The 14262-nt window shown below is 39.1% G+C and overlaps 1 protein-coding gene across 1 annotated transcript in view; it reads right to left on the bottom strand.

Moving 5' to 3' along the window:
* FBLN7 (fibulin 7) overlaps nucleotides 1–14262 on the bottom strand; it is a 77296-nt gene that overhangs the window by 25404 nt on the left and 37630 nt on the right. The window contains exons 2-3 of the mRNA XM_036747989.1: nucleotides 7712–7871; nucleotides 19–189 (exon numbers count right to left, since the gene is read on the bottom strand). Of these exons, the coding sequence (XP_036603884.1) occupies nucleotides 19–189; nucleotides 7712–7871 (331 nt within the window). The remainder of the gene's footprint in view (nucleotides 1–18; nucleotides 190–7711; nucleotides 7872–14262) is intronic.

Here is a 14262-nt window from a genome sequence, read left to right on the forward strand (position 1 = left end):
ATAGAGAACAATAAATACCTTTGCACTCCGGTTTGTCACCTGTCCAATTGCCATTGGACTGACAGAGAAGACTACTGGGGCCAATCAGATGGAAGCCGGGATTACAGGTGAAATGAACCTCATGCTCCACCAAGTACTTGCTGCCAAATTTTCTCCCATTGGGTGGAGCTTCCAGCGCAGGACAAGAGACTACAAAAGGAACAGATATGAAATTACTGCAGTGATAATCTATGCTTCAAGAGAAGGTAGCACAAGACCAGTTCTAAAATTAGATCTACAAATTCAAAGGAGGAATGGGAAGGTAGTGTCTTCTCTGCAAATCTGTGGAAATTGACTTCCAAGTTAATCAGGCAAAATGCTTTTATGGTTTTTCTAAATTAAGAAGGTCCGGCTAAAATCTCACTTTCCCCATTTCTCACTTGAAAAAAGGTGAGATTTTAGGTGGGACTTGAAGGAAGTCAGGGAAGTCCACAGTCTGAGATGAGGAGGGAGAGGAATTTAAGCTGGTAGAAAGCCTATAAAAGGATCTTATTCAAGGAATAGCAAGGAGACCAACATCACTGGATCACAGAGTACATGGGAGTGGGGAGGGCGTAAGGTGAAGACCTAGAAAGGTGAGATTTTGAACACCAAATAGAGGATTTTATATTTGATCCTGGAGGTGATAGAGAGTCATTGGAGTTTATTGAGTAGGGAGTTGGAAGGAGGGGCAACATGGTCAGACCTGCGAAATTTCTCTCTCGGCTTCTACAGTAAAGGTTGTTTTACCTTCTCCTTTATCTACTCGGTTCTTTTTAAATAAAATATATCCTCACTGGTGAGTCACATCTCATCAAGTCTCAGTAATACCTTGGAGGCAGAATTTGTTTTCTTGACTGAAGATCTCTAGTTCAGTTTGCTAATTACTTATATGCTGTGCATTGGTGAACAGGTGTCACTTGTGAATTATTGGATCTTCCTGACTGATATTCTTCCTATCTTATTTCCTATCCTCTCTGATATCTGGTATTGTAGATTTATGTGAATAGTTTTTTTCCTTCCCCTTCCATTTTTAATTAAAAGCCCTTTTGATCAGAATCATGTCACTGAGTAAATATATTCTTCCTGGCCTTTACCCTATCCCTAGCCAAAAGTCCATCACTACTGTGTCTGAAGCCCTGGCCCAGGAATCTAGTCCCTATTCTCATATTCCACCTTCTTAATGATTTTATTCCTTTCCCATAAATCTTTCTCTTTTGAGACTCCTGCAGTACCTTCAACTGGCAGCCCCAGTGAAAACATCACCTGTATTCCAAAGGTCTTCAGTTTTTTGCCCAGGACTTCATCTCTAGAGAGTCTATCTAGTTTCCTTCTGCTAGTATCCCTTGCCCCAAGAAAATCTAAAGTGAGTATTAATATTCAGATTTGGCAATCACACAGTAGATCACATATTTAGAAATGAAACTTCAGAGGCCATTTGGTCAAATCCCCTTCATTTTCCAAATGAAGAAACTGAGTCTATGGCAGCTAAGTGACTTGCCCAAGGCTACACACACACACACAGTTAGTCTTGGGAGGGTCTTCATTATATCATAGGAACAGATCCCAGGAAATGAACCTCTTCTCTTTGTTCATATCATATGACAATGTCAACAACACTTAGCAAGGAGTCACCAACCACCATGACTTATCTCTTTTTTCCTTTGACCAATAGAAGATACTCTCCAAGATGAACCTATGCATAATCCTCATCATTTTGTGGAGCAAGGGAAAATGCTTCCTTTTTAGAAAATCTACATCCATCCTCTTTGGGAAGGTAGAATTTCCAGACAAGTATATAGTTCTGATGGTTTGGTGGTCTTTCTTTTTTTCTGTGTCCCATTTTTCTTTCTTTTTAAAAAAAATTTAATTAATTTGTTTATTTTTAGTTTTCAACATTCAGTTTTATAAGATTTTGAGTTCCAAATTTTGCCCCTCCTTTCCCTCCCCGCTCCCCAAGACAGCATGCAATCTGATATAGGCTATACACGTACAACCATATTAAGTATATTTCCACATTAGTCATGTTGTGGAAGAAGAACAAGAATAAAAGGGAAAAACCATGAGAAAGAAAAAGCAAAACAAAGAAAGTGAAGATAATGTGCTTCAATATGCATTTAGACTCCATAGTTCTTTCTCTGGGTATGGATAGCTTTTTCCATCATGAGTCTTTTGGAACTGTCTTAGATCATTGCTTTGCTGAGAAGAACTAAGCCTATCAGACTTGGTCATTGCATAATGTTGCTGGTAATGTGCACAATGTTCTCCTGGGTATGCTCACTTCACTCAGCATCAGTTCATATAAGTCTTTCCAGGTTTTTCTGAAATCCTCCTGCTCATCATTTCTTACAGCACAATAGTATTCCATTACATTCATATACTACAGCTTGTTCAGCCGTTACCCAATTGATGGGCATCCCCTCAATTTCCAATTGTTTGCCATGACAAAAAGAGCTGCCATAAATATTTTTGTACGTGTACGTCCTTTTCCCTTTTTTTATGATCTCTTTGGGATAAAGACCTAGTAGTACTGCCAAAATCATAATATAAGTAATAAGTGCTCTTGCTGTTATCTTTGGGAACATCTTCTAAAGAAATCTGGCTTTCATCTACATTTCTATCAAACATTATCTATTTCCATTTTACCCCTCAGTTAGCCCTTATCTTGGAAGAGAGGCCCTAAGAATGATTTTTCCATAGAATTTCACTTCTTTCTTTTGTGGGGTGGGTTGTGTGAAGCATTCAGGGTTAAGTGATTTGCCCAGGGCCACAAAGCTAATAAATTCCTGAGGCTAGATTTGAGCTCAGGTCCTCCTGATTCCAGGGCTGGTGCTCTCTCCACTGCACCATCTAGCTGCCCCAAATTTCACTTATTTCTAAAAGATTTCAAGCTTTATAAATGCACAGTTAATACTCTGTTACTTGGTAATTGAACCCTGGAGGAATGAAGGAGTGATCTGAGTGATGGAGTTGAAAAACTGCTAGGAAGCCAGAAGTTACTTTCTTTTCCCCAAAGGGAAAAGCAGCAAATGAAGTATTGACACACAGAGTCATCAAGAGTGGATCCCCCTCTGGCATTCTCTGGCCAGGTCTTCAGAGGAGAGCAAAGCAGAGAACTGAATGCTTCTCCATGGAATCTGGACAATCCCAGAGATAATTTGACGATGCAGATATTTCCAACTTCTTCAGTAAGGACCAAGGCAAAGAATTCAGTCAGTATATGAGTCAGCTTTTGTAAGATTATTTTCCATCCACTCTGTCTGCTCCTCATATGTATATTGTTTGCATGTTGTCCAGCTTTTAATACAGTGCCTGGTACATAGTAAGCACTTAATAAATGTCTATTGACTAACTGACTTACTAAGCCCACCCAAATGGATGTATTTTTGACCCAGACAATCCAATCGGCTTGTCTGCATTGCTCCAATTCACCAGCTCATCCTTATATCTTGTCATAGCTTTTTGCTCCAAGTCTAGCCCCATCTTGGTCATGAAATCCATGTCTGGAATGGACAGCAAAGACCTGCCATGCTTGAACTGCACTGTGTACATCCAAAAAAACAACCAAAACAATTCCTTGATTCATGAAGTTAGACAATATGAAGTCGTGGCACTTGTATCCATTTGCTCTGGCTTTCCAGCACTGGAATCTCTGAAATGTTCTTCCATGATGTTCCAATGTTAGAATGCCAGAGCAAACAGATACAAGTGCCACAGCTTCTGAACATTCACACTGGTAACCATTTGGGGGTTTCCTTGTATTCCTCATGATCCGTAAAGGCAAAGTACCTGCTCAGGGGACTTTGCTTATATTTGTTTATGGTTAGAGCCAAGAGTAAGTGGCACCTTTGCCAGTCACACAATTGCTAGAGTACACAATGGCTCTCTTCTCTAACATTTCTTTTTTTGAAAGGAAAAGAACTTAGTCTTGTCAGGCTCTCTAAAGCTCGGATGGTTTGCCTTTCTCTGGTCACCATGACTTCAGTAAGATTACTTTTTTCGACTTACGGGAAAAAAGCCTGGTTTTTTTTTTAATTAATTGATTTTAAAAGCCAGAGCATCACAGGATGAGTCAATTCCTCGGGGGTGGGGGTGGGGGGGTAGGGAATGCAGCATAATGTACCAGCACCTGCTCATAATTGTGCCAAAGGAAAAAGTGTCCTGTTGGCTTGTCTATGCTGTGGGAACAGACTTCACAGTGTATCACTGCTCACAAGGGGCCATGGGGAAGGGTGGGAATGGAGCTGTGACAATTCAACCACAATGCTGGGGAAGAAAAAGAACTTGGAAAATGGTGCCATCCTTAGGGCCTTCTCTTCCCAGGATTATTCCCATCCTGGACCATAGCCCATGATGTTGTCATCGTGACAACGGGTCATCGAGTTTAAAAGAATTACTCAAATGGGAAGTTAGTCACAGGACTGTTGGATCATCAGATAATAGGAATTAGAACTACAAGAGATCTTCAAGATCATTTCATCTAAATGTCTCCCCTTTTACAGATTATCATGATGTTTTTTAAACATCCACTATGTTGAGACCTATGCTAAAATCCTCCTCTAAAGTCTCCATGGGGTGTGGGGACCCTAGGATTCCATCACCAATACCAACAGAGCCTAAGCTCTGGAAGGTCCGAACAGGTCTTCCGTTAGGAAACTCAGCCCTGGGGACAGACTGTATTGTCCCACAAGTATAACTCCTGTTTTGAATGCCTATCTCACCTAGATTATAGATACAACTACTGTCTCTGTATTGAAGTCATGTGAATTGTTGCAAGAAAAGCAGTTTGCGCTGTCAGTCTCAAAGTGACAGTTGAGTAGATAACTCAATAGGAAGTACTTCTCTCTACAGAATCAAGAAGAAGGTTTTTTTTTTATCTGTGATGCATGAGGATCTGTGAGGTATCTGTGAAGAAGACAGACAGGAAGGAGGTGAGGAAAAACTTCCTTCTTATTGTAACTATTTTAATTAGTATTATTAAAAAATTATAAAGAGAACTCTGTGAAGAATCTATGAGGAAGTGACAAATACAACATATTTTAAAAGATTATTTTCTATGATTACTGAAGAGAAGATGAAGGAAAAAAGACTAATCTTTAATAGAAATATTAAGATTCTTTAGAGACTTTTATTAGTATAGATTAATGAAGTTAAACTGAATTTCCAGACATGTCCATTACTGTTATATTGAGGGCACAACTGACCATGACATTAGTCATCACCAAAATATTATAAGTAGTTATATATGTCTTTATGCTTTTTATTGCTTTTACCCATTTATAACTTTTCTACATTCAGTAATTTCAATATTTATTCAATTATAGTTAAGTATTGGGAAAGGAATTTTATCCATTTTATTAAATAACTAATATTTAATTAGCTGAGCTGGAGTTCAAGTCGATTAACTGATAAATGAAAGAGATTGTAAGGTTACTAAGAAGAAATTCATTCTCACAACAGACTCCAATTAGAGAACTTGAGAGGATAAATGAAACTATATGATTATGAGTTGTTAGGTTAATGAAAATGGGAAGATCTTTCCCATTCATTAATAGGCCTGTGTGACCTGCCTGAGTCATGTGAGTCTTAGTCACATGAGTCTGAGTCACATGGAGCCTGAGTCACATGGAGCCTGTGTTTGGAAGAGAAGGGGTGGAGCAGGAAGGGATGGAGCAGGAAATGAGACAGAATAGTCCAAGCTGGAAGAGAGAGACACAGAGCAACAGCTAGGGTAAGTGAGAGAGGAAGTGATTGTGCCCTTGTTTGTGGGAAGGCCCCAACAGAGGGAAGGCTTGGGGATGTCGGTGCCCCCACATTGATAATGTGTATGGGTTTCTTTGTTACTAAGATGGATTTGCTTTTCTGGTGTTTGAATAAACATTTTGGTTTCACCTTCAGTGGAGAGGGTCTGTTATATTTTGCGATTCAGAACTACACTGGCATATTCATAGCAGCCACAGCCACTGTGGGAATCACCTTGGTGTTAAACGGCAGGCTGAGGGTGTCTGACCTATAAATGAGTGTGGTCATACCCAGACCCTATTTAACCCTGCTAGGTCAAGTGCATTACTCCTTCATCTGCTATACAAGGACCAGCTCTAGTTAAGTTCATAGAGGCTGATCACAGGAAGTCTAGCCTAAGGGAGATTTTTTTTCAGCCAGCCCAATTCATGAGCATGGAGAGCTTGTGATCTCTGAGGTGGAGGGAGTTCCAACAACAAAATAAGGACCTTTGTAGTATAGTTATGTGCAGGGTACTTCCACAGTTCCAAGGTATTATTATTATTAATTAAAGTTAATAAAATAACAGATAGCATTTATATAGTACCTACCATGTGCCAGGCACTGTGCTAAGTGCTTTACAAATATTATTTCACTTGACCCTCACCACAGCCCTGAGAGGTAGGTGCTATTATATCTTTATTTTACAGTTAAGGAAACTGAGGCAAATAGAGGTTATGTGACTTGACCATGGTCACATAGTAAGTGTCAAAGGATCAGAGGTCACCTACTTCAATGGCCACATACAGATAGAGAGAAAGAGATAATGAGATCCAGAGAGGTTAAATTAGTAATTGGCAGACCAAGAATTTGAAACCCTGCAGACCTTTGGACTTTTCCACTAAACCATGTGGTCCATGACATGGAATCTGTGATGACAGAAACAGGATACTTCCAGATGCCAGAGTATTTTTTTTCCTTTCCTGTTTCCTACTTCTTATTCACTCATATTTGCTATATCAGCCAAGCATCTAGATCAGGAGTTGGTAAACTCAAGGGCCAAATCTGTCCTGCAACCTCTAAAGTTTTATTATATCATATTTTGTTATATTGGTTTTTATATTTTAAAGTTTTATTGTATTTTTATATTATTATATTATATTATATTGCATTTATTGTATAGTTTCCCAACCCGTCATCTTTCTAGATAATGATGTGTTTCCATTGCTGAGGGGGACAATGGATGTGTTCACTTCCAGGACAAGGGAGCTGTTTGGATCCATTGGGAAGAAGACACCAGACAACTGCTGTGCTAAGATCTAATGCCTTTCCACAAATTAGACAAGAAGTCATGCATTAGAGCTTTAAAGAATCTTGGGGATCATAGAACAAATGTCCTACTTTACAGATGAGAAAACTGAGGTCAACAGAGATTAAGTGACATGCTGAAAGGAACACAAGTAGCAAGAGAACCAAAATTTAAACCCAAGTACTCTCTTTATTACACTATTTCTTCTTGAAGAGTTAAATGCCTGTGAAAATATAATAACAATAACAACAATCATCATAACATATTGGTATAGCAGTTTAAGGCTTACAAAGCACTTTTCCTCACAACATCCCTGCAAAACAAGTAATATGGATCTTATATTTATGCCTATCTTACAGATAGGGAAACTGAGGCACAGGGTTTTTTTGGGGGGCAGGTTTTTTTCCTTTCAATAAGTATCACATAGGTAGAAAAGAGTAAACCCAGGAATTGAGCCCAGGTCTTCCTATCTTAAGATCCATTGATCTTTCTGCTATACCAGAGCTATTTGGCAACATCTTCAAAATTGGGTCAATGTAATCAAGGACCAAATAGATGCCTTGCGAAAGAAAAACAAATTTAAAGTTATCATAGCACTTGGAAAAAACCACAGATGCCAGCATCACTGCTTTACAGCAGCTAGTTGCTGGTTTGCCATCTTACCTGCTGGGACATCTGGAACAGCTTTGTTAACAGAATTCTGGAGCATGGTCAGCCGGTTCTTCATGTTGCGAATCCCTTCTGTAAAGCGGGTCTCTTGGCCCTTTAACAACTGTTGCATTTGACGGATAGCAGATAGGAGCTGTTGTTTATTGAGACAGTTCTGCAAAAGAAAAAAATATGAAGCATTTGGGTCAGTCCAATAGCCATGTGATATTTCTGTTTCTGAGCATTCATTGCCTCAGTGATCTGGCCCTATTTGTAGGTAGCATAGCCCCAGACTACAATGGCCAATTTGTGCAGGTTTGATGTTACTTACATGAGCCTGTTTTTCCTTCATAGTGCTCCTGCTGGTTCCAGTGTCTGTCAGAACAGGTCACCAATCATCATACTTTCTGTAAATGTCTTACCCCCAATTAATCTTTCCAAGAAAATACGATTACCGATCTTGGGAAAGGAAATTAACAACACTGGTCAAAAAATATTATTTGGTGGTTGGGAATCATTTTGGATCAAAAATAATAAACACTTTCAGATATCAATGACACCATGTTCTTTCCTTCAACCTACCCTAATACTCTGAAAACTGGACTTGAGATGAGCTTTTTCTTTCTTTCCCTTCTGGTCATTTAAAATGGTAGATTTTTCCCCTTAATGTTTGCCCTGAAGTGGAAAGGAGAGAAAGTGATGTGCTTAAGGCCAACCCAGCCTGCCAAGTAGCAATTTGGTATTTCCTTAAAGTACATCACCCAAAAGCAGTGGATGTACCAGCAAATATTTAACAGTGGATTCGCTGGGGGAAAAATACGTAGGACACATGTCTAAGTCTAATCTGTATTAATTACATTTTCACTATCACTTCCTTTAGTCTAAACAACCAACAAAACATTAAATTAAGTCCTATCCAATTTCCGAAGTGTAAATTTTCACGTTGAAAATTTAACAATCAACTCTAGGGAGCCAGAATGAACTGGCTCCAACACATCCCTGTCACAAACTTGATATGACTGGTGATTTTCCTACAGCCAAAGTTCTGGCATCAGGACAGTCTACTAGAATATAAGCTCCATGGCCCCATTCCATATGAATATTTATCTCCTCCAGAGCTAAGGTCAATGCTATACATACAGTAGTTGTTTAATAAATGTTTATTGTATTTACCTTATTTTTATATTGTATTATATTGCATTGAGCTCACTAATCCATGACCCTCACCTTAAAATCATCCTGATATTGAGCATAATTTTTAGAACATTCTCAATCATTTTTTACAAATTTGTTTATATTCTAATCAAGCATTGTCCTTGACTGTCATATTTCTCCTCTGGGCAAATAGTGCTTCCTTACCCAGCACTTAGCACAGTGCCTGCACATAGCAGGCACTTAATAACTGTTTCTTGACTGAATATTTCTTGACTAAAATGGTTTCTTACGTCTTCCTCATGGTGGTGATTACTTCTGCTATTTAATCTGTAAAAAACTATGCTAAAGTAAACATCTTTACATTTGTGGCTTTTCCCATTATTTAATACCAATAGCTTATTTGGTGTGGTCAGATTGAATTTCTGTTATTTATTAGTATTATTATTTATCATCATTGTCATTATTATCCTTTTCTCTTTCCATCTTATATTCAATGAAATAAAAATAGAAATGGTCCAGGGACAAGTCACTACCCTACTGTTATCCTTTGTGTTCAATGTCACCTCAGAAAAGAGTACAAAGCACTAGGGGTACAGAGGATGAGCCTACGCCAAATTTGACATGAGGCTCAGTTAAACCATTTCAAGCCAATCTAAAAAACTGTAAGGAAACCCACAAATGGACAGAAAATGTAAACGATCTGTCAATGTGTCCACAGCAAACTATTCTCCTTTTTAAAGATGTTACTTGTACTTGAAGGGCTATAAAAGTAAGTGGAAATGACTCTTAAGAAGATGAAGACTGCAAAAGGAGCTCAATTTTACATAGTGCAAAACACTTTATATGCATTATCTCATTTGATGTTCACAGCAGCCTGGGGAGGTGGGCTTTATTACTGTACCCATTTTAATGGGTAAGGATATGGAGGCTCAGCATGATCGTGTGACCCGTCCAATAGAGAGAGAGAGAGTGTGTCTGATGTGGGATTTAAGTCCATGTCCTCCTGACTTTAAAGAGCACACTATCCTATATACCATGATGCCTCTCTGACGAAGAATAGCTCGATCAGAACACAGAAGATGTTTACACTAGCGGTAACATAATTTTGAAATCACTAAGGGCACAAGCTTCAAAAGAAAGAGGGAGGGAGAAGGATGGCAGAGGAGAGAGAGAAGGCGGAGGGAGGGAGAGAGAGACAGAAAGAGAGAGAGGCAGGGAGGAAGGAGAGAGAGAGAGGGAGAGAAAAAATTTGAGATTTTATATGCATCTAGTTATTTACATGTTGTCTCCTCCACTAGTTATTCAGTCAGTCAACAAGCATTTATTAAGCACCTGTTATTTTCCAGGCATTGTGCTAAGTGCTGGGGATACAAGGAAAGGCCCCTAAAAACAGCCCCTACTCTCAAGGAATTCATATTCTAAAGATAGAGACAATATGTAAAAAATTAGGTACAAACGGATGGATGATACTATGGAGGAGAAGGCACTGGTAGCAAGGAGGGCTAGAAGATGTAGGATTTGAGCTGAGTGTTGGAAGAAGCCAAGGAAATGTAAAGGCAGAAGTGAAGAGGGAATGCATTCAGGAATGGGGGATTGCCAGTTCAGAGGTTGCTAAGAGGCAGAGTATCATATTTGAGGATTAGCAAGTGGCTAGTGTAGCAGAATCACAGAGTGCAGAGTGCAATAAAGTGTAAGAAGATTGGGAAAGAAGGAAGGGGACAGGCTACAAAGACTTTAAATGACTTACAGAGGATTGTATACTTGATCTTTCAGGTGATAGGGAACACCTGGAGCTCATTGATCAGGGGAGTAATATAGATAAAGTTAGTTGTTTTTAGAGAAATATCACCTTGGAAGGTGAGTGGAGGATGGGTTGGCATGAGGAGAGACTTGAAGTCAGGAGACCAGCTAGAATGCTATTGCAATGGTATGTTAAGAGTTGATCAGAACCTGAACTAGGGTGACAGGTGTAAGAACAATAAGAAAGGAATATAAAAGAGATCTTATTAAGGTAGAAATTTCAAGATTTAGTCATAGATATGTGGGGTGACTTTGATGTGGAATTGAGAATAACCCAGAGACTGTGAGCTGGGGTGACTAGAGGGTATGGTGGTGCTCTCAGTAGTAATAGAGAAGTTCGGAATTAGGAGTGGGTTGGGAGGGAAAGCCATTAAGATCTATTATGGATACGTTAAGTTTGAGATAGCTATAAAACATCGGTTCAATGTGCCCAAAAGGTGATTATGCAAGACTACAGCTCAGGAGAGAGACTAGGATTGGATCCATAATCTGGAAATCATCTTTAGTGAGATGATGGCTGAACCAATGGGAATTAATGAGATCACCAAGTGAGATAATATAAAGTGAAAGGGAAAAAAACTCAGGACAGAGAATAGGGGGATACCCATGCTTAAAGAACAAAACATGGATAAGGAACCAACAGAGAAGACTGAGAGAGAACTGTCAGACAGGGGAACCAGGAGAAAATGTCACAAAAACTCTAGAGAAGAGAGAGTATCCAGGAGAAGCAGGCGATCAATACTGTCACTGGCTGCAGAGAGGTCAAGAAGGATGAGGATTGAGAAAAAAGCCATTAGATTTGGTGATTAAGAAATCACTGGTAACTTTGGAGAGAGCAGCTTCAGTTGAATGATGAGGCTGGAAGCCAGGTCACGGAGGGTTTAGAAGAGAGTGAGAGGAGAGGAAGAGGAAGCACCAAGAGTAGATGGATTTATCAAGGAGTTTAGTCACAAAGAGAACAGGACAATGTCTTGAAGGGAGAGAAGGATCAAGTGAAGGACTTTCAAGGTTGGAAGAGATATAGATAAGCTTATGGGCAGTAGGGAAGATAAGAGAGAGGGAGGATGAGGGTGGGGGCAATCTGCTGAAGAAGACTGGAGAAGATGGGGCCAAAGGTAAATGAAGGAGGTCAGGGACTAATTTTGTATTTTGTATTTTGTCTTTTTGTATCCCTAGTACTTAGCACAGTGCTAGGCATATAGTAAGCACTTAATAAGTGGTTATTGACTTTATCTTCTATTTATTTCTATTCAATTTCATCTTTTTAGATTTATGAGAGGCATCATGATATATTGAATTTAGAGTCAGAAGACCTGGGTTCAAATCTCAAGTCTGCCACTTCACTAGAAATTTGACCTCGGCAAATTACTTAACCTCTCTAGGCCTCAGTTACATAATCTATGAAATAAAAGAATCAAATTAAATGGCTTCTAGTTTATTATAATCTCTTTTGGAGCTTGATTCTATTACCCAGTGAGTTGGCTCTCCTTTCTAGCTCTGTGTCACCTGCAGACTTAATAAGGATGCTACCTATACCCCTATCCAAATGATTGATATAAATGTTGACTAGCACCAGGCCAATAGTCACTCTCTGCTGCAGACCTCCTTCCTAGCGGACATTGAACCATTAATGACGAATCTTTGGATCTGACTTTTCAACACATCTCCAAAACCACCTAACTAATGTCATCTATTCCCCATGTCTCTTTCTTGTCCGAAAAGAATAGCATAATGCACTTTACTAAAGGTTTTGCTAAAATCCAATAGATCACATCTGTAAGCATTGCCCTGAACTAGTAATTCTGTCAAAAACAGAAACGTATTGAGTCTGGAGTGACCAACTCTTGATGAAGCCAGGCTAGCTCTTTGTGATCTCACCATTTCCTCTTCTAGATGTTTACTAACTAGCCACGTAAGAATTCTAGAATTTTGCCAGATATCGACAAGCTCACTGGCTTATAGTGCTCAGACTCCTTTTTGTGAAAATCTGGACAATATTTGCCTTCCTCCACTCCTGCGGCACTTCTGTTATTCTCCATGGTCTTCCAACAATGAGAAGGTCATAGATTTAGTTGGAAGGAACCTTAAAGACCATCAAGCCCAATCCCTCCCATTTTACAGATGAGGAAACTGAGGCACAGGTAAATTGAGTGACTTTCCCAGAGTCACACAGCTAGTATGTCTCTGAGGTGGGATTAGAACCCAGGCTTTGCTGATTCCCAGTCCAGGGCCTTCTCGCTGATACTATGCTGCCTTGCTCACTGTAAACAGCTCATCTATCACAACTGCTAATTCTTTTAGTGCCCTGGGATGAAGCATATCTAAGCCCAGTGACTTGAACTCTTCAAGGATGGATAAAGAGGATGAAGAATACAAAAGCTTGGGAGAAGGAATTATAGACAGCAGGATAGCTTTGAAAATCTACCTGTTGAATTTATCATGCTTAACAAGAAAGGTAAGCTCTCCATAAGAAATCCACAGTTTCATGTACAATCCTATCCTTCTGTTCTCTGCTACCTAGGGAAATGTTCATTTTGTTCTATTTGGCAAATTCAGAATAAAAGTAAAAGTAAATTGTGTGTGTTTGTGTGTGTGTGTGTGCATGTGTGTGTATGTGTACACATATGAAATGTTTAAAATGGGGAATAAGGAGTTGGTAGTGAAGATTATTAAGGAGATAATATTAGGTGACTTTGATGAGTTCAAGCTAATCCCATTTTTAAAAAAATTTCTTAAAGATAAAAGTTGGCTGATGCATTCTCTCTATCTCTACACGTCTCTTTAGATATCTCCACTTTTCCTTCATCATGAAAACTTTTTCTTTTGTATCTCCATAAATTCATTCTTGAAAACTTCCTATTCCTCTTGAATTGTCTTCCCTAAACTATTTAATTCTGCTCTCCCCAAATCCCTGGTGCATGTCATACCAGGCCCAACTGTCCTCCCCTTTGTTATCAAAAACCCTTAAGAGTCTCTTCCTTGGAAGGTTCCCATCATTTCTATCATAGTAACCAGTTTTTTCCTGTTTTAGATTGATCATTGATTTAAAAATGAAAGGGGTCTGAAAGGCCATAAAGTCTGAAAATTAAGGCAGAGAAAAACTCAAGTGACTTGCCAAGGGTCACAAAGCTAGTAAAGTATCTATGGTGGGATTGGAACACAAATCTTGCTGAATTCAAGGCCAATATCCTATCCACTAAGCCATGCTGCCTCTGGAGAATCTGATCCAGAATAGAAGTTATCCTTGCTGGTTCCTTTACCAATGAAGGATGAAATCATCACTAAGACAAGTCAAGAAATTATTAACTTCTATTTTCAGAGCTAGAGAATGTTTCTTTATATAGTTTCTTGGTTTATATATTATATTTGTGATGCCATGATCCTGAGAGACAGTTGATGAAAGAATTTTGAATTCAAATCAAATCCTGATTCCCACTGGGGAAGAAAAGCACAACAATAGTCTGGGGAAAGGTTAGAGAAATACATTGCTAACAAGGTCAGGGGGTGCAAAAATTCTGTTTCCATCTCTCTGGACACGGGTTGTTGGTTCCATGAGCAAACCATACAGATTGGTTGTTTGCAGAATGAACCAAAGGTGCAAGTCATCTCTG

Source organism: Trichosurus vulpecula, chromosome 3, assembly GCF_011100635.1.
Source record: "Trichosurus vulpecula isolate mTriVul1 chromosome 3, mTriVul1.pri, whole genome shotgun sequence".
In the NCBI taxonomy this organism is placed as follows: Eukaryota; Metazoa; Chordata; class Mammalia; order Diprotodontia; family Phalangeridae; genus Trichosurus; species Trichosurus vulpecula.